The sequence below is a fragment of the Rhinolophus sinicus genome, chromosome 15, assembly GCF_057876585.1.
Source record: "Rhinolophus sinicus isolate RSI-liver-muscle chromosome 15, RSI-T2T, whole genome shotgun sequence".
NCBI classification, from domain to species: domain Eukaryota; kingdom Metazoa; phylum Chordata; class Mammalia; order Chiroptera; family Rhinolophidae; genus Rhinolophus; species Rhinolophus sinicus.
The window spans coordinates 105,237,942-105,257,068 of NC_142515.1; the positions used below are offsets into that span (position 1 = coordinate 105,237,942).

Below are 19,127 nucleotides of genomic sequence, written 5' to 3' on the forward strand. Positions count from 1 at the left end.
TACCCTCCACCCCGTGCTGGTTTGCCCAGAGCATCTATTGTAAGATTTGAAGAGACATCACCCCTCCCCTTTTTAAAAGATCCAGACATTTAAGGAAATCCCTGTCAGGTCACAGGTTGATTGCTGAGATAACAGAAATTTTAGTGGCCACGTGCAACAAAGAATATGCCTCTGCAAAAATTTGGCAAAGTCACTCTCTGAACGGATGACTACAGCCCTCAAGAGCAACCCCTGAGGAAGGGGAGGCTCTGACCTTTAAAATACTCAAATGTGAAGTTCTCAAAAAAAAAATAAAAAAATTGCAAAGTATACAGAAAACAGGAAAACAAGACCCACTCACAGGAAAAAAAGAATTTGACAGAAACTATGCCTGAGGACGCCTAGACACTGGTCTTATGGGCAAAGTGAACTGTATTAAATATGCGTAGGAGCTAAAGGAAACTGTGGACAAAGAACAAAGGGAGCAAAGACAACAAAAGCAAAAACCAACAAGTGGAATCACATCAAACTAAAAAGCTCCAAAGAAATAATCAACAAGATGAAAAGGTAACCTGCAAGATGGGGAAAAATATTTACAAACGATATACTGACTAAGGGGTTAACATCCAAAATATATAAAGAACTCATACAACTCAATAATAAAAAACAAATAATCAGATTAAAAAATGGGCAGAAGAACCAAACAGACATTTTTCAAAAGACGACATCCCAATGGCCATCAGGTACATGATAAGGTACTCAACATCACTAATCATCAGGGAAATGCAAATCAAAATCACAGTGAGATTACCACCTCACTCCTGTAAGAACGGCCGTCATCACGAAGGCAAGAAATAACAGGCATTGGTGAGGATGTGGAGAAACATGAAGCCTTGAGCACTGTTGGTGGGAGTGTAAAAGGACGCAGCCGCTGCAGGAAACAGTTTGATGATTATCCCTCAGAAAGTTACACAGAATTGCCATTTGATCCAGCAACTCTATTTCTGGGAATACACACAAAGGAACTGAGAGCAGGAACTTGAACAGATATTTGCACACCAATGTCACAGCAACACTATTCACATAGCCAAAAGATGAATACAACTCAAATACGTGTGTGCAAATCCACACACACACTGGCTTATATTCACCTTAAATAGGAAGCAAAATCTGATACACGTTCCAGTATGGATGAACCGTGAAGACATTGTATTAAGTGCAATAAGCCAGACACAAAAGAACACAAATTATATGATTCCTCTCCATAGAGACAGAAAGTAGATTAGAGGTTACCAGGGGTTGAGGAGATGAAAGAACTGAGAATTACTGCTTAATAAGTACAGAGTTTCTGTTTGGGGTGAAGAAGATGTTTTGAAAATAGCGTGATGATTGCACAACATTGTGGATGTAATACAAATGAACTGTATACTTAAAAATGGTTATAACGACAAGTTTTATGTGATATACAACTTCCTACCTCCCTAAATGGAAAAACAAATGACTTTAAGGTGCATTAAGTAGCTTCAGGTGTTTGTGGGGGGAAGGGATGTGGATGTAAAGAAGGATATCACCAGAGGAAAACCACGTATCCGCAGCCCAAAGATGGTCTTCTATACTCCATAACTCAGAAGGAAGATATAAATGGCCAATATCATAGACCTAAAGCATCAGGCATTTAGACAGGCTCCTAAGAGGACACAGAGAAGTGTCCTCATGGAAGAGAAGCGGCAGACAAAGGGGCAGAGGCAGGTGCTACTGTGGGGCCTGCCAGACTCTGCTTAGCACAGTATTAGGTGTAATTGTGCTGCCGTGATTGGCTTATGAAAATCTGATTGTCGGCCTGGGACAAGAACTCTTGAAACCAGCTATGTCCAAAGACAGACCATCTCGAGAGAGGGCTAAATGAAGTTTCCTGTAGAAAGGGAGTGGGTGCCTCTTAATCGCAAGTTAATGAAAATGTATTCTATCACTCAGTATCCAAACATGGCCACCACCAGACCCTCTCTCTTTGAGAAGTGGAATTGATTTCCTCTCCCTTTAAATCTCAGCTGGCCTAATGACTTCTGTAACCAACAGAATGAGGCAGAAGTCACATTGTGGTAGGCAGTCTCTAAGATGACCCCTCAAGTTCACTGTCTACTGGTATTAACAGTCTGTCTAATCCCTTCCCCTTGAGGGTGGGCTGGACTCGTTGACTTTCTTCTGAGACTAGGTTATGATGACTATGGCTTCCATCTCAAGGCTGTCCCTGTGATCACACTGCTGGTGGAAGCAAGCTGCCATGTGCTGAGCGGCCCACGTGGCATGGTGAGGAACTCTGATCTGAGACCAATGACCTGTGAGGAACTGAAGCCTGTCAAAAACCGCAGTGAACTTAGAAGTGGGTTCTTCAACCTCAACTGAATCTTGAATTAAGTGCAGCCCTAGCTGACACTTGAACTGCAGCTTTATGAGAGGCACCCAGGTATGTCACTTTGAGATCACTGACCTACAGAAACTGAGATAAATGCTTGTTGTTTTCAGCCACTAAGCTTTGTGGTAATTTATTACATGGCAACGGGTAACGAATATAAGGTGTCCTGGGACCCAATCCTTCCCTTCCTTCCTCTTGGAACCCAGCGCAAGTCATATAAAGAACCAAGGTGCTCATGTTGACCGTCTCAGCTGAGCACCCGCTACCAGCCAGAATTACGACTCCGGACCAGACACCCAGCCAACTGCCAGCCATTTAAGTCACTCCAGCTGAGGCCCCAGCCATTGTGGAACAGAGATGAGCCAGCCTCTCTATGCCCTGATGAATTTCTAAACCACAGAATCACTGAGCAAATAAAATGGTTGTCTTAAGCCACTAAATTTTGGGGAGGTGTGTTCCTCAACAATAAATAATCAAAACAACCATTAATCAGTAGGATTTACAGTAAGAGGTACAGACCCCACTGGGTATCGATCTGGGGCTTCTTGACTGGTAGACCATACATCAGTGATTCCTTCATAAATGGTGGATACACTGTGTAACTAGATGCTTAGGTAGACAATAGGGATGCATAAGGAAACATTTTCCCAAGGCCACAATATAAAACCCTAAATCCGCTAGTTAATAATGTCTTAGAAATGTGAGCTATTGGTCAGAGACAACAGTGTCAGCCAGGCCAACCAAAGAATAAGAAGTTCCCTGTTACGTCCTGTTGGAATTAAAAATGCCCAAACTGAAAGGCTATATAAAAACCAGTACCTTGGGAACCTCATAATATAATTGCTTCCTTTTCCCAAGCAGAAGTGTACAATAGCCCTAAACTAAGAGGAACAAGAATGGGGAAAAAATGTCTACAAATGTTAGTGTGTCAACATTAGCAAGATCATCCTCCGAGACTTGAACGAGCACATTTCAGAGGCCCGAGAAGATTCGACCGCACGGACCAGGGAGGAGCAACAGCACTTGCCAACAGCTGTTCCTCAGAGGCCAACAAGCCACTGACTGCTGGCACCACTAGCTTCTGCCTAGGAACCTTCACCAAAAATTCAGTTGCCCACAGCATCCAAATAATGGAAACTCACTACTGGTCTAACTCAGAAATATCTGAAAAACACGCATTAATTGATATAGTCATGTGAGGGATGGGTCAAATGCACTTATTGTAATATGCAACGTACTACAAACCAGAGTCATGTACAAATGAATAAATGTCAAGCCAGGGGATAACGAATCCTGAGAAAAGCTATGCAACGATGCCTTCAGAGTCCAGCTGCCATACAGACACCAATTAGCAAACATTTAGCTAATTTGTTATTTAGCAAAACAGTTTTCTATGTCATTACTGCTAGTCTGATTAATGATACTGAAATTACTAAAGTTCTTATCAAAGCAGTATTTTATTTTGTATCTACTGTCTTTAAAAAGGAAGATATTAACCAACACAACAAAATCCTATTGGAACATGCACCAAAAAAGTATTAGAATACCAAATGAAGAAACAGAGGAATATACAGAACCCTAACAACGTGTGTTTAATTAGGGAATAATTTATTAAAAGATAAATTATGTGAAGGGATGAAATGGAAACTCTGAAAGAACAATCTTTTCCCTTCCTTTCTGAGAAGTCTTACATTCACACACGCACATGCGGCACAAACTGGTTTGCATTTGGCAGGCTTCCCGAGTCCATTAACAAATACATAAGCCAAAAAGAGGAAAAGCTTTTCTTGGCATTTTGGTAAGGATTATGAGTCCATTACCAGACAGATCTAGTTACAAATGTACCCTACTCTTCAACTAGATTATAATGCAAAGAATAAAACCGCCTTCACCTCAAATGGAGGGAGATGTGTTGCAGCCTGGAATACAGGCGAAGTTTCAGGGGTCCAGTAAGTAAATCTCAGCCACTTGTAGTTTAATGACATGAAACAACTGTTACTTTCTGCCCACACATCACTTCATTAACCAGTGGTTCTGGGGTACAAGACCATCCATTTCAGGCCTGAGAAGCCACACTGGATTATATATGGCACAGGCACATTTATTTTTTTCACTAGGGATTGGTGATGTGGCTTTAGAGCCCTACAACTCTGAGCATCGTGATGTGGAATGATCTCATGTCCACAGTGACTCGTTTACTCACCCTATATCTCAGCTCTTCTCCTCTCCCCTCTCCTTTGCCTTTTTAATAGGTTTAAACAAAACGGCTATCAGTCTCTGACTTCAGTGATTTCTGTCATCCACCATTCAGGCATTTTCCTCATTTCTCACCATCATTGTGTGATATCAACCTTGTACAATTCTTGGCCAATGGCCATATTAATTTTCTACTTGAAAGAACACAAATAGAACACTGCTTATTGACGAAGGTAGGAGGGGAGCTTGGGGAATAGCTGTTCGTCTCGATGCATAGCAATTAGCTTTGCAAACAGAAACAGTAACATGATTGGACCTGATACCTAGCCAAAGCTGCCAGAAGAAAAAAAAAATGATTCTGCTGGGGGTACTGAGTGGCTTTTTAAATAGTGCCTATCGACAGTTATGCGTATATTTGCCTTTTTGGAAATGGTACTAGCAGTGTGACATCAGAGATCTTCAGTTTCCATGGTGATTATTAATGATGGCATTTCAAGTGTTGTTGTTAGGTTCTACAGTATAATTTTTTGCACTTTATACCATAAGAGAGGGAAGAGAAAGAATCGCTTCATCCTAACATTTTTAAAGGAAGGCATGCTGATCATCCAAGCCATTAAACATCATGGCTTTTAAGTAGATACAATTTGTTAATATTAAACAGATGTGTGTTGACAGATGCAACATGGGTAAGCTGATGAGAGATACTCAAGCACTTGGACTTAATAGGGACTAATTAATTGCTTAGACATTTAGCAGCAATTAACAGTTATTTCCTGCCTACACATTATTTTATAAACTGGTTGTTCTAAATACTACCGAGTTACCCGTTCTGACATGAAGGAAAAGATTATTTTCTTACTCTGCAGCAACTACTCGTGAGTTGAGAAACAGTCGAAGCTGGGAGAAACACTTACCTTCCTCTGCAGTTAAGGACCATCTGCAGGAGGAGGGCTCAGTTGGCTGTCCAGCCCAGTAGGAACACCCCCCAAGGCAGGCAGAACCTCGTACTTCCGCCATCTGCCCTCGCAGCCCTGGGTCCCTTGCACATAGGAGATACTTCACACACTTAGCGGCTGTGATAATGAGGAAGCGAACCATTTCACTTTTGCTTTAATTTTCACGTCTAGAGTTGATGGTTAACTTTGAAACACTCAGTTTACTTACTAAGAATTAGATGTAGGTAAAAAAAAACAATAAACTTAAAACGCTTCAAGGGCTTCATTCAATTCTGATAAAAAAGGAAGTTTTCAATTTTCTCATGTAATCTTTTAAAAAAGATAAATCAGCTATAAAATACACAGTATTCGTATATATCTTCTATAAACAAAATATATTAAGGTAACAGATAAAAACTATTTTTTTTAATAGGGAAAAACAATGCACAGTTTTTTTAACTAATGATTCAAATCAAATCTACTGTGTAGTTAATAATATTGACTAGAGGCAGAAACAAAGATTATAAATCTAAGTAACAGAGAAAATCTGCTGGCAAAATGAAAGGAAGTCATGATGAATCAGAATGTAATTCTGTAAAAAAAATTCTACATAAATGCATTCTTATAGTCCAGTAACCAGAATGATAAACGACCTGTCTCTCCCTTACTTAAGCTACTAGTTATGCCAGGACAGAATATTTATGCTACCACTGTGTATGAGTTTTACAAAAGCCTACAGATCAGAACAAGAATTGATTTACAAATTGAGGAAAAGGTTAGAAAAAAACGTATGACAGTTAGGTCACAAAGTACAACCAGCTACAACTGAAGTTAATAAGCGTCCACAAATCATTACTAGGATTAAGACCTACGGTAAGCTTTATCATTGTTTTTATCAAGTACACAACCTACTGAGACCAATTACTGATGAAATTAAAGGGTCTTCTAATATGGTTTCAGAAAAGAATCGATTTAAAATGTAAAACAACTGATCATGTTGAGAACTAAAAGAAATTTAAGATTCAAAGGGGCAGAATTCTAGACTGTAGTAACTGTAAAAAAATAACATAAACCATTTATTTTTAGTAAGGAAATAAAAGTTCATGAAGATCAAGTAAAATTATCCAAGATCACAAGAAGAGCTACCGTCAACACAGAAATGGAATCTGAACCATACGCCATCCCCAAGTGTGTCTTCTTATTTACCACATCTGAAGTACCGTGAAGAAATGCAGCAGACCAACACCGGTACTATCACAAAGAGATTTTAATTCTAAGGAGCAACTTACGGAGAATAACTGTTTGGCTTTTTGCAAAAACCAACACACACACACACACACACACACACACACACACACACACACACAAGCGTGCGCACGCACACCATTACACTCAAATCAGAAAGACCAAAGTCAAAATGAACAAACATGGAAGGACAAAAACAACACAAAAGCATGTTATAAAAACAAACACTTTAAACTGCCTTCCTTGAGATTCTGAATAATGGACATCTCAGGTGTCTGATTCAGAAACTTAAGTATTAGGTTGGTGCAAAAGTAATTGTGGTTTAAAAGGTTAAAAATAATTGCAAAAAACGCAATTACTTTTGCACCAACCTAATAGAACAGTAACGCATTACTAAATTAGAGAAATAAAATATGTAATATATAGAACAAAAGTTCTAGCTTTTTCATTTGAAGGGTGACCAGATGTTGAGTCAAACAGAAAGTCAAGGTCCCATGTAGATTCCCCAGTAGAAAGCAATGTGGGGCTTACAGACCAGAGTGACAGGAAGTAATGCTTCCTTCTTCCCACAAAACTCACTATAATTCTAAGGTCTTCCAGGGATGTTCCTACAGAAATCCACTGACCAAAAGAAACCCTCTGTACAGAAATCTAGTAGTCTTATTGTGGGAGCTGATAAGGAGACTCTTCCCTGTTATTTTTAACAAGTCTCTTCTTGTTATTTTGAAAATTCTATAAGCAGAGATCTGAAATTGAGCTACCATTTGGATGATAAAAAGCTAGAAAGAGTACAGATGCTGATTTCTACATAGAAAGACACCCTGCTCATAAAAAGCAGTAACTGAGGCTCTTATGGGCAACTGATTGCGATGTCAGGCAAGTCAGGGGCCCTCTCTGCATATAATATTTCTAAAAAGACATACCATGAAGGCAAATGAAATAATGTGGAGAAATGAGAGAAAACCAATGCTCTCAGTTTTAAGACTGATGAGGTTCCCAGGATACCAGAAAATCATGTGATTGCTTATCCAAGTTTGAGAGTGCAGGCACTGCCAGGGTCCCAGAGCGTATCCTTATCTTAATGGAAGAGAACACTGTATTTGGAAGAGAATGCTAAAACCCTGCTATTCAGAGTGCGGTCTGGAGATAATCCGTGTAGGGATGGGGGGGGGGGGGGGGGCTGGCGGCGCTGGTTAGAAATGCAGGCTCTCAACCTCCACCCCATGCCTAATAAGTCAGAATCTGCATTTTAACAAGATCTCCAGGTGATTCACAAACACATCAAAGCTTGAGAAGGATTATACTGAAAACACTGCCAGTGCTCTGGCAAAAGAGGCCACTGAAATTCCAGGAGATTTCAACCCTCCCCAGATGCACGTGGAGAATGAGTTCTGAATCAGTACTGGCCCTTTCTTGGTACCAGGCAAGGCTGAGGCTGACTTCTGGTCAACCACAGTATAAACAACTGAGAGGTAAACACTTCTTATTACACATATCAGTATCAATCAGGTAAACCTCATTTAGTTCCCTCTTCTTTAGTGGGATTAAAGATAACAGAAAAAAATTATAAAGCTAGCCACGTTAAGAACTGCTTTATTCATCAGTCTGGATAATGCCAAAAACCACAGGCAGACTAAATGATGAAGTGAGCCTTGGTAATTGCCATTTTCATAATTATAATCATTAAAACTTGGGCAAGGATATTGATTTATTGATTGGCAAAAACGATTTTTTTTTTTAAAGATCTCATTTTAACTTTCATTTTCAGAAAAGATTTTCTTAGAAGAAAATAGCATGTCTTTAAGAATGCAGTAGTCTAATGAGAAAACAAATACTGGAGAAAAAAGTAACCAAAATTTTTATCATAGCTTTCACTATGTTAGCTTCTTATTGGGAATAGCAATTTTTGTAAGGATATGATACCAAAGAGTAGAACTAAAAGGGTGTATACATTATTTCTTGATTCATTCCTACTAAAATGTCCTTTTCATGCCTGTTTCCCTAATTATTTGACGTCCTAGATAAAGTATGAGGGAGCTTCCAAACAGGGGAAGCTGTTCCCCAGGAGCAAAGACACTGAGAATATTTAATGAGCAAGAAACTCTGCCTTTAAACCCCTTGTACAGGCAACTGAAAATCTATTTTAATTTTCTGAACAATGATGATCATCTCCACATTGGTTTACACTTTTCTTAGATGTGTATCATCAAACGACATTTCCCCAGACACTGAGTAACTGGGCACAGAGCCTGAGAGAGGAGTTGACCGCAATGACTAGTGTGACAGTGAGGGAGACACGATACAGACTATTGGTTTCACCACCCAGAGATGGAGTGCTTCTAAAAGCTCTATCCCACCGAACTGCTTATGGTAGGAATTTTCTTTGTGTTTGAGCACAAAGTCTTTCACTGCTCGGCTCTGTCCAATTTTGAACATAAACAGGAGTAAGAGAGGCAGGAGGAAGTTTTAATTGTGGTACCAAGTTAAAAATGTGAATGAATCGTGAACTTTGCCCTCCCCGTTACCTGATATAACAGCTATTTTCCCAGATCCATGCTCTTCTCTAGCTATTCTTTCTGCTTCCTCCATCAGCAGCATGCCGAATCCCTGTAAGGAGCAATGGAGAGGGTTAGAGAATTAAGAAGAAAAGGAGTCTTTAAGGGGATCTGTAAAATAAGAAGGCTAATATTTAGTAGTTGTTAAAATAACTGACAAAAAAAGTTTATGGGAGTAAGGAAAGAGACACCATTCAATTATACCCAAAGTGCACTACAGCAGACTAATAAAAGAATATCATTAAAACAAAAGCCAAAGGGTGTTTTGTGGATGACATAATCTACTCACAACAAGGAGATAACTGCCTCAGCTTCTGTCACTTTTTAAACAAGTCCTAGGCGATCTCCAGCTGATGAAGTCTGGGGCATCTAATCTTGTATGGATTAGGCACCCCTCCAATCTCTAAAAGGCTCTGAAACCTGGCAATATTCTTAATTCACCAATTTTGGATATAATCTACACTATATCCACCGTTAGTGGCTTTAACCCCTTTTCCTGAAATTTTAAAAAGTGAGCTATTTATTTATCTAGACTGTTTGGAGGCTTAGAATAGTGTTCCACTATGTATCATACAGTTTACATTTATGAAGCACTGTAATATTTCACAAGTGCTTTCGTATTATCATCTCCTTTGATTCCATAATAGTTGAATCATTTGAAATTGCCGGTATTAGATCATTTCTGACTTTCACAAATAGCAATTTCATATGGTTCAATCTAACATTATATTCCATTTGACTGAGTCTGAATTTGTCTCTTCCTCCTCCCGCCTCACACCCAAAAGGGGTAATTTGGAGAAAAGACATCTCAGAACAACTAAAATATTGGTTTGTCTGTTTCTATACTTCCCTTTCCTCTTCCTTCTTGCTCTATCTCTTCCCCTGCCTTGTCCCTCCCCCCATTCCTTTTCTCTTTCCCTCCTTAGGGCAATTTCTTAATTATAGTAAAAAAGAAATGGAATACAAGACACCTGATGCTGAAATTTAGTAGGATCCCGACTGCTCACAGGAACCACACTTCCGTACACATGCAGCTCTCGGACTATGGAAACACCTCCAACCAATTCAAAACGGAAGGTTTCTTCCGAACACTTTCGTAATCGCAGGAGGCCGATCAAAATGTCTTGATCTGGGTCTTCGTAGGATAAGAATGTTTCCCAGCCACCATTTGCAACATAATCTCTCCTTACCAATTCAACCTGTGTAATAATAAAAGAATAAAGACCACATTTTTTTTTTTTTAAATTAGAGAACAAAGTTCATTTTTATAATTATACGTATTTGTTTAGGCTGAGATCCACAATTAGCGATAAAGAATGAGTAATCATGAATTATGTTTCTTTTTACTTGTCTACTCTCGAATACCATCAATTAAATAAGAACTCATGCCTTGTTCATGAACTATTTATTATAAAAGGAAAATAATTTTACAGTTTTATAAATATTTGAACTTCATTAACCTTGAGATTCTTACAGAGATCTGGCTCAGTAAATGCTTCTATGCATCAAGTCTTTGATGCTCCATGGCGAGTCTCTAAGATAAAATCACACACTACTACATCACATATATAGTTCTTGGGAGCCCTCAGGTCCTCAATGGTTTCATTTTTCTAGTCCTTACGTCCTCCACTAAAAAACTACTTTTTGGGTTAAAAATTGTCACGGGTCACTTGTTCCTTGATGGCCATCCACAGGGCCCCTAAAACACTAGGCCTAGTTATGATCTTAAAACTAATGAAAACCCAATCACTGGAGAGTGGCTTTGGGGGGAGGCTTTTGCGGTAGCAATCTACCTAGGCTTTTAATTTGTCAACTCATTGTTCAAGTGGCCCTTGTACTTTGCATAAATATAAGCAAAATTATATTTATATGCATATTAACAATATGCATACATACCACAGAAAAGCCAAGCCTACATATGAGGGCATGCTCACACCCAGGTATGTTCTGAAAATGGGCAGACTGTACCCATACTGAGGTGAACAATTCAGACTAACACTTACCTGCCTTTTCAATTTACAGTTTGCTAAATAATGGGATTGCACAAGAATCTGGCAAAATGATTAACTGTGCTCGGGTCTACTTTTTCCCTCAAAAGGTCCCAAATGTGAAAAATATCAAACAATTTGTTTTGAGAACAGAAATAGCAACGCAGATCTCATCTATCCTACCTTTTCTCAAATGGGTTTCCACAAGAGCTAAATCCCACAGAATATTCTGCACACAGCTAGACATTATAGATATATAGGAGAGAAGTTAATTCATTATGAACAATGAACGCCTTTGGGCATTAGGCTTAAGTTTTGTGGAATCCCTGTCTGTTGATAAGGGCCGATATATTCATTTGATTACCACGAAAGGGCAATAATTTAACAGTTGTACACAGAGATAAGCAGATCATATTCAGCTCTACTTGAAGGTAGTCACTAGTTACATATGCCTCTTTCATTTGAATTAAAATGAAATAAAATTAAAACCTCAGTTCCTCAGTTGCACTAGCCACCTTTCAAGTGCTTAATAGTCACATGTGACTGATGGCTACCATATTGGATGGCATCGATTACAGGACATTTCCAACACTGTAGAAAGTTCTATTGAACAATGCTGATCTAGAATGAAGTTCAGACTTGCTTTTCCTAAACTGGCTCTTCTAGAATTCAGCCACCCTCATGTTGAGTTTTCCTGGCTTGACATCTGTATCTGATCCACAATTATTCTTTATTCTTAGTTTACTCATTAACTTCTAGGGCTCAGTCCCACTGGTAAGTTGTAGGTCCAGGCTTGACAAAAAAAAATTATGAACAGGATCCAATCTCTGTATAAAGTGAAGAAACTAACCTGGTATGGTCGTACTTTGTGATGAATTTCTTGAATCCCAACCTCTCTGGTTCTCACATCTCGACACTGACAAAAAAGAGGTGGGGGAGGGGAACAATTATAAAACTGGTAACTAATTCAATTTTTATTGAAACTCCTCCATCAAACCCTGTGCTCAAAATTAAGTTTGGACATAATTTACATTGAGATAAAAGAACTGCATTTAAAAATGAAGTCATCTTTAATAAATCTGATGGGGAAAATAGAATGGAAATATATGAAATTAGTAGTACAGTATTGCTTTTAAAATAAGTTTAGAATTCAAAAGAGGTCAATATATAATATAATATTAGAAGTAAAGAGCATACATCCTAAAATCTGTAATAGTTTTACCCAGGGGACATAACTGTATCTGAAAGTGCAATCCAAAATTATGTACACAGAAGAGTAAAAAGCAAATTCATAACTTTTAAAAACCTTCATTTTTATGGCAGTTCATATTTTTAGCATCACCATATTTGTATCATTATAGAAATGTCAAAAAGAGGGATGCAGAAGATTGCTGTTTTTTTGCAGAGAAGGACACTGTGGAAGAAAGGATGGGAGGCAGGAGGAAGGAAAGAAAGGAAGAAAGGACCTAGATCCATTTATTATACAATCTGAACCATAGTCATGAATGGCTCTTTAAGTGTCCCTGGGAGACACAGACCTGCCTGCAGATGATATGGATGCAATGCCTGGTCTGCGTGGTGGCATATGTGACGCAACTCTCATTCCTATTCCACAACCCAGCATGCCTGTTACATAGCCTGACGTTTATTAATTACAAAATCTTCACAGTATTCCATTATATGTCCTATGGTATATTTTCCCTATGGAACAAACTGTAAAAATAATTTTCAGGATTCTAACATTTTTCACCAGTGAGAAAAGATCACTCTAGGAAATTTGATGATGTCATGTAAGCTGTACTACCAATAGTGTGTTTAGGAAGGACTGCTATAATATATACCGTATAGAATTCCATGAGAAAAATAAGAGCTCATTATTTCCATGCTCCAGGAACCAGTCCAAGAAAATAATGTTTCGCTGATGTGGATTCCATGAATTCAAAAATTGTATAGCAAACAAGGATCACAAGTCTCTGTAACCGTAAGTCTATTACATTTACACGTTGCCCTTTAACAATAGCAGTTCTATATACCCTGTTTCTCCGAAAATAAGACCTAGCCGGATAATCAGCGCCAAAGCATCTTTTGGAGCAAAAATTAATGTAAGACCCAGTATTATATTATATCATATTATATTATATAAGACCTAGTCTTATATTACCGTAAAATAAGACCGGGTCTTATATTCATTTTTGGTCCAAAAGACGCATTAGAGCTGATGGTCTGGCTAGGTCTTATTTTCGGGCAAACACGGTAGTAGCTCGCATGTGAACGCACTCTAGTTACATGCTCTTAAAGAACGCTTGCATGCTTCTTTTTTCTTTTTTGAGTGAGGGGAGTGCTTTTTAAAAGGCAGAGATTGGTGTGTGCTTATTTTCTGGTAAAGACACTGCCTATGTGAACTAGACGTCTGTGGGCTATGCCTGAATTCCAGTCTTTAGATGCAATCCCAGTTTCCTGGGAGGGTATCAAGGTATCTGAAGGGTACAGGGTTAAAGACAATAGCTGGGTAAGGAGGTTACCAGGATACCCAGGCCAGACCAGTCATTTTGGCAATGGTATTATCAGAGGAGAGAGGAGATGGAGATACATCAAGGACAGCTGGAGGCCAGGAAGCAGAGCAGGCACACAATCTTGTTTGGTGCTATTAATTACTATAAATACATTAGCTGGTTTTCTAGAATTTAAAATGTTTTTTGGGAGAGGCAGAGGTACAAAAAACCAATAATGTTCACAAACTCTACTTTGGACAATTTTCTGAAAAATTTTTTCCATAATAATTTGGCCAAGAGAATAAAATATCTTGGGTAAGTTCACAAACACAATAGACAGTCCTCCAAACAATGCCCTTCAAAGTGTTGTCCATGTTTCTATTGTGTGAGAACATCTCCTGGCTCCGCCCAGACCCAGTCAATCAGAATCCCTGAAGGCAGAGCCCAGTGGTGCTCAGGCCTAGACACCACTCCTGGCCCTTTCTCTTTAGCAGTTCTAAGAAGTAGTTTCTAGGGCACTGAGTTTCAAATCTTATAGTGATTCAAGAATCCTCTACTGAGACTTAAATTGCAGATTCCTGGGCTGTTTGTACTTCCAGGGCCAGCAGAAAGGAATGTATGTGTCAGATAAATAAGTGACTGAATAGACAGGGTGGAGTGGGACGAGGGAGACTAGTGTATGTGCTAAGAGCATTGTTTGGTCATTATTTCACGCATGGAATCCTTGTTTCTTCAAACGTTGTATTCTTGTATTCTTCTATAACCATTAACCATTAGTCAAGAATACTTCAAAAGAAAAAGGTATTTTTGAAAAAGGGAGTTGAGCACATAGTTGGCCATCTGACTGGATAGAAAAAGCAACCATTAAAATCAACAAATCTACACTCTTAGAAGAAAGCAGAAGGGGTGTAAGGGATGAGATGCAGCCTTTGCAACCACCAGCTTCAACTTCAACACATTACACAATAAGAATGCCTTCAGTATAAGAGAGCTTTTTGACGAAAGCTGTAAGTCTGTAAGTGTGATCGTATCAAAGTGTTTTTTGTGTTTCAGATTACTTTGATCTCAATAGTTACAGTCAGACTCTTACCTGTATTCCAAGGTCTTTCATTCTTGCAAATGCCAGCTCTCTCAAATTACCATGCTCTACTCCTGAGCTGACTAAGGGCATTGGAATATCTCTGCAGGAGAAAAAGATCAGCTGTTTCAAAACATAAATCATTCTCTACAGCAGTACAGTAGGAATATTAAAAGAAAGGAAAAAGAGAACAATAAAAAACAAAAAGCCTACAATGCAGACCAGAAAAGCAGAGATGGAATATTCTATCCAGGAAGCAAGGTCCAGAGTTTCTCTATCCCTCAGTTTTCCCATCTATGAAATTATGATTTTCACCTGCCACTCAGGGTTTTGGGGAGAAACACCTGATGAAAATCACTTCATAAGATTATAAAGTGCAAAACAAATGTCCAACAACCATTAGTAATGATTTTTGGCTGAAGAGGCATTTGCACTAAACAAGATAACTTTTTTTTTTTTAAACAAAATCCATTTTGTTTACAGCTGCTGAATGACAAGTAATCAAAAGACTGGCTTAGCCAACAACTGGTCTCAAAGAATAAACTTTTCCCCGTTTCCCAAAAATCTAAATCAGAACTGACTTTGCATTAGAAGAATAACAGCTTGCCTAAAGATGAGAGGAGATAAAATTTCTTTATTTCCTGGCATCAATATAAAGTGCTAGACATCCAGGAAACTGCAATCAAAAGTTGAAGTTATGAGTTGCATTTTGGTAGCCTTGATCACTCTCTTCTAGACAAAAATCAGTATCAAAAGATAAAGCAGTTTGAAAAAAAATCTGGAGAATATGCTCAGCACATCTGCTTTCTACTCAAAGACAAGTCCCCAATTTGTTTTGTCTAATATTTGGTTGATTAGGAGAAAGATGAAGAACACATCAATGATCTTGTTTTCTCACTTTTACTTTTGAATCAACTTGAGTCTTTTCCTTCTCTTTGTACTTATCCCTTCAAATGTTAAGTATATACAATTAGCTACTTCATCCGTTGATTTTAATAAGGTATTTCTCACTTGTCAAAAGTCTCAAAAGCCAATCAATCAGCATTAAAAAACTAGACACTATTAGACTCTGGAAGCCCCTAGTTTCCATAAAGACACTATAAAGCAATGACTGATAGGCCAAAACTCTTTAAGACGACACACCAGGGAATTCAAAGTGAGAGCAACATAGGACAAGTTAAATTCTTCTCAATGGCATTTTTTACCCTGAAATATTTTATAAATAACTCAAATATATGTATGTACTTTTACAACTTAAACTTCAGAACATTGTTCCACATGATATAAAATTAATCTGATAAAATCAATGGCAACCACGGTTAGTACCATTACATGGCCAATACATTCAGTTCTTGTTATTTGTGGCAGTTACGATCTGTGAAGGTGCTATGAACACTGAAGCACTGATCCTAGGGAAAATGCAGGGTTAGGCTACTGCAAGCCTTTTCAACTGATGAATACATAACCTGGTTTATTTGTGAGAAACACACTAAAGGCACTTTATTTACTATAATCGATTCATTAATACTGCACTTGTGGTCAGCAGCATTAAAATGTATGCCTCAATGAAACGTAGTTAATCAGGTATTTTCTTCATAAGGCACATCAGTCGTCTTGTGCTCAGAAACACGAGCTAGACAGCACCCCAGCACTATGCAAACAAACAAAAATGCCAAAATCAACAGCAAAATCAACAAAAATGCCAAAAATGTAAAAATCGTGTTATTAAATAGGCTGTGAGGACACTGTACGTATGAGAGCAGAAACAAGCACACGGTCTCACACCAATATCCCCTCCTTCCTCCTCAAGCTTCCAACTACCAGGCTAGCATCCCCCAGGGACTCCTTCTGTACCACCTTCCCTACCGTGGTTGTCAAACGGTGATCATCTATTTCTATCATCCCATCTGCACTTACCAGTTAAGCTTGTGTCATCAGGAAGAGCTTTCCCCTCTTCCCTATTTATTTATGCATTTATTGATGAATTCATGGATTCCTATTTTATTCAATGTTGTCATCTGATAGCAACACATTCTTTTGTTGCTTAAGTTAGATTTGGCCAGTGGGCGAGTTCAGGCTAGTTTCTGGGTCCCTGTGACACGTCTCCATCATTCTTTGAATATTTCCTTACTTTCTGGCAACAAGATGTTCCAAGTTTACCTTTTATGTTTGCTGCCCCAGCCCTTTAATTGGCCCTTTCCCCAAGCAGCCCTGATTCCGTTTAGTGAAGAGTGGGATTTAGAAAGCCAGATCTGGGCATTCGCTGTGTTCATTACTACTGAGGTGTCACCTCTCAGTGCACACAACCAGGAAGCGTATGTACACATAAACCACACCACACGGGTGCCACAATAAACATCAATGGCCACCACTGTTAGTATTAATTACATGACAGATAAACATATATATGGAACAATTTATATAAATTAAAAAGCCCATGAGTTCATGCTGATAATTATAATTCTCATCCAGTGCCTCAATAATTTTTTCAGCTTTCCACCTTTCAATGTTTGTAAATCCCTTCAGACATCTGGCTCTCTTATTTTTAGTACATTTACTTATTTGCTAAATCAAATAACTTACTTGTTCAATGTAACCAATCTCGCAACTACTGTAGCTGCCACCTCTGCACTCCCCACCTTTACTCTCCATTTCTTCAGGTGCCAGGCATGCTGCTGGCAACGCCTCCGTGGCACTGACTCCACTGGTGATGGGAAGGTCGGAAGGGAAAGGAAGATGAGCTCTACAAATATTTTAATAATGAACCAGTACTTTTAAAAGACATTAAAATTTGCAATGGAAGTAAACTCTCTAAGGAATAGGTTTTATCACATAGTGTTGTTAAGTAGAATTATATGACAGAATTACCAGCAGGGCCAGCCAATAATTTGTGGGGCCCAATGCAAAATGAGAACAGGGGCCTCTTGTTAAAAAAAAAAAAAAGACCAATAATCTCAAGGTGGTGAGAGCAGAACATCGAGCCAAGTAGAAGCCCTATAAGACTACACAGGTTGCCTGTCCCGGAGGTGGCTCTGATGACAACAAAAGCACAAATCAGTGAGGAACGGGTAATACAGGGCTTTCTAATGGTGCTGAGAGTTCATAAATGTCCTTAAATTTGTATCTGTCACTACAAAAATGCAACATGGTTTTAATGGTCTTTGGCAGTGACATGCCTAGAGTATATCAGATGGGAGTTTTTCCTCATTAAGGAACAGAAATGTGGCACTCTACTTTCTGTGAGAAAGTCTTTCCCACTGAAAATGAAGGAAGATAATTCTATATATGCTGAACATCTATGTACAAAGTAGTGTACTAAGCAATCAGGAATATATAAAAAGCCATTGTTACAGTCTTCTAGGAGTTCAAAATGCAGATGAGATTACTGACCATTTGAACTTGCTACATCCCACTAGGTAGGAGTCAAAATTGTTTTTAGGCTTCTCAATTTTTCAATCTAGTTTCATTTTCTTTGCTTGAAGACAGACTATATTTCACAGTATTCACTTTTCAATTTCAACAGGTAACATTTTTAAGCTTAGAGGTGCTAATATTTGCAATTTGCTCATCAAAAATCTTTCAAAGTATGTCTAGTTTTTTTTTAAATTAAATTTATTGGGGTGACAGTGATTAAAACTGCAGAGGTTTTTAGGTCTGAAGTTTCTTGTGCTTCAGAAGCCTGTTTTGGTTACAAATTGATATTCCTATTTTAATGCTTTGCAGTGATTTAAATATCACATCAAGGCAGACAGCTGTCAAATAGCCCGAGGGCGGCGGCAGTTTAATGTGGCTCTGTCATGTGTCTGAACAGAATTTTATATTTAATCACCGCCTATACCCTTCAGGCCTGAAATTCAAACTCATCTATTAGGATGCTGCTTCATAAAAAAAAACCCCGGTAAGATGTTATTAACTCAACTGTCATAAAATTAAAAGTGTAAGCTAGTTAAGGAAAAAAAAGAGGGTAGGGTGGGGGAAATTGCAAATTAAAAATATCAAGTAATCTATTAGTAAAATATAGTATTAAAAAAGGCGTGTATAAAATATTGCCATTTTCACTTGAAACATATTCCCTCCTACTTTCCTTTTTCTGTTCTGCCCTTCTGATACCTGTCTAAAAAATAATTCCTAAAATCTTCTCCATGTACATTAGATTCATCAATCAACACTAAATTTATTGCCTGTATATTGGTAGAAGCTGTCATAGGTAGAAATAACCAGGTTTTCTAAAAGCACAGAACACAAA

General features: G+C 38.4%; 1 protein-coding gene across 4 annotated transcripts in view; it reads right to left on the bottom strand.

Annotated features, from left to right (window-relative positions):
- ELP3 (elongator acetyltransferase complex subunit 3) overlaps positions 1–19,127 on the bottom strand; it is a 155,332-nt gene that overhangs the window by 12,438 nt on the left and 123,767 nt on the right. For all 4 annotated transcript variants that reach the window (XM_074338361.2, XM_019733157.3, XM_019733160.3 and 1 more), the window contains 4 exons: positions 14,894–14,984; positions 12,162–12,227; positions 10,295–10,522; positions 9,294–9,375 (listed from right to left, as the gene is read on the bottom strand). In XM_074338361.2, the coding sequence (XP_074194462.1) occupies positions 9,294–9,375; positions 10,295–10,522; positions 12,162–12,227; positions 14,894–14,984 (467 nt within the window). The remainder of the gene's footprint in view (positions 1–9,293; positions 9,376–10,294; positions 10,523–12,161; positions 12,228–14,893; positions 14,985–19,127) is intronic.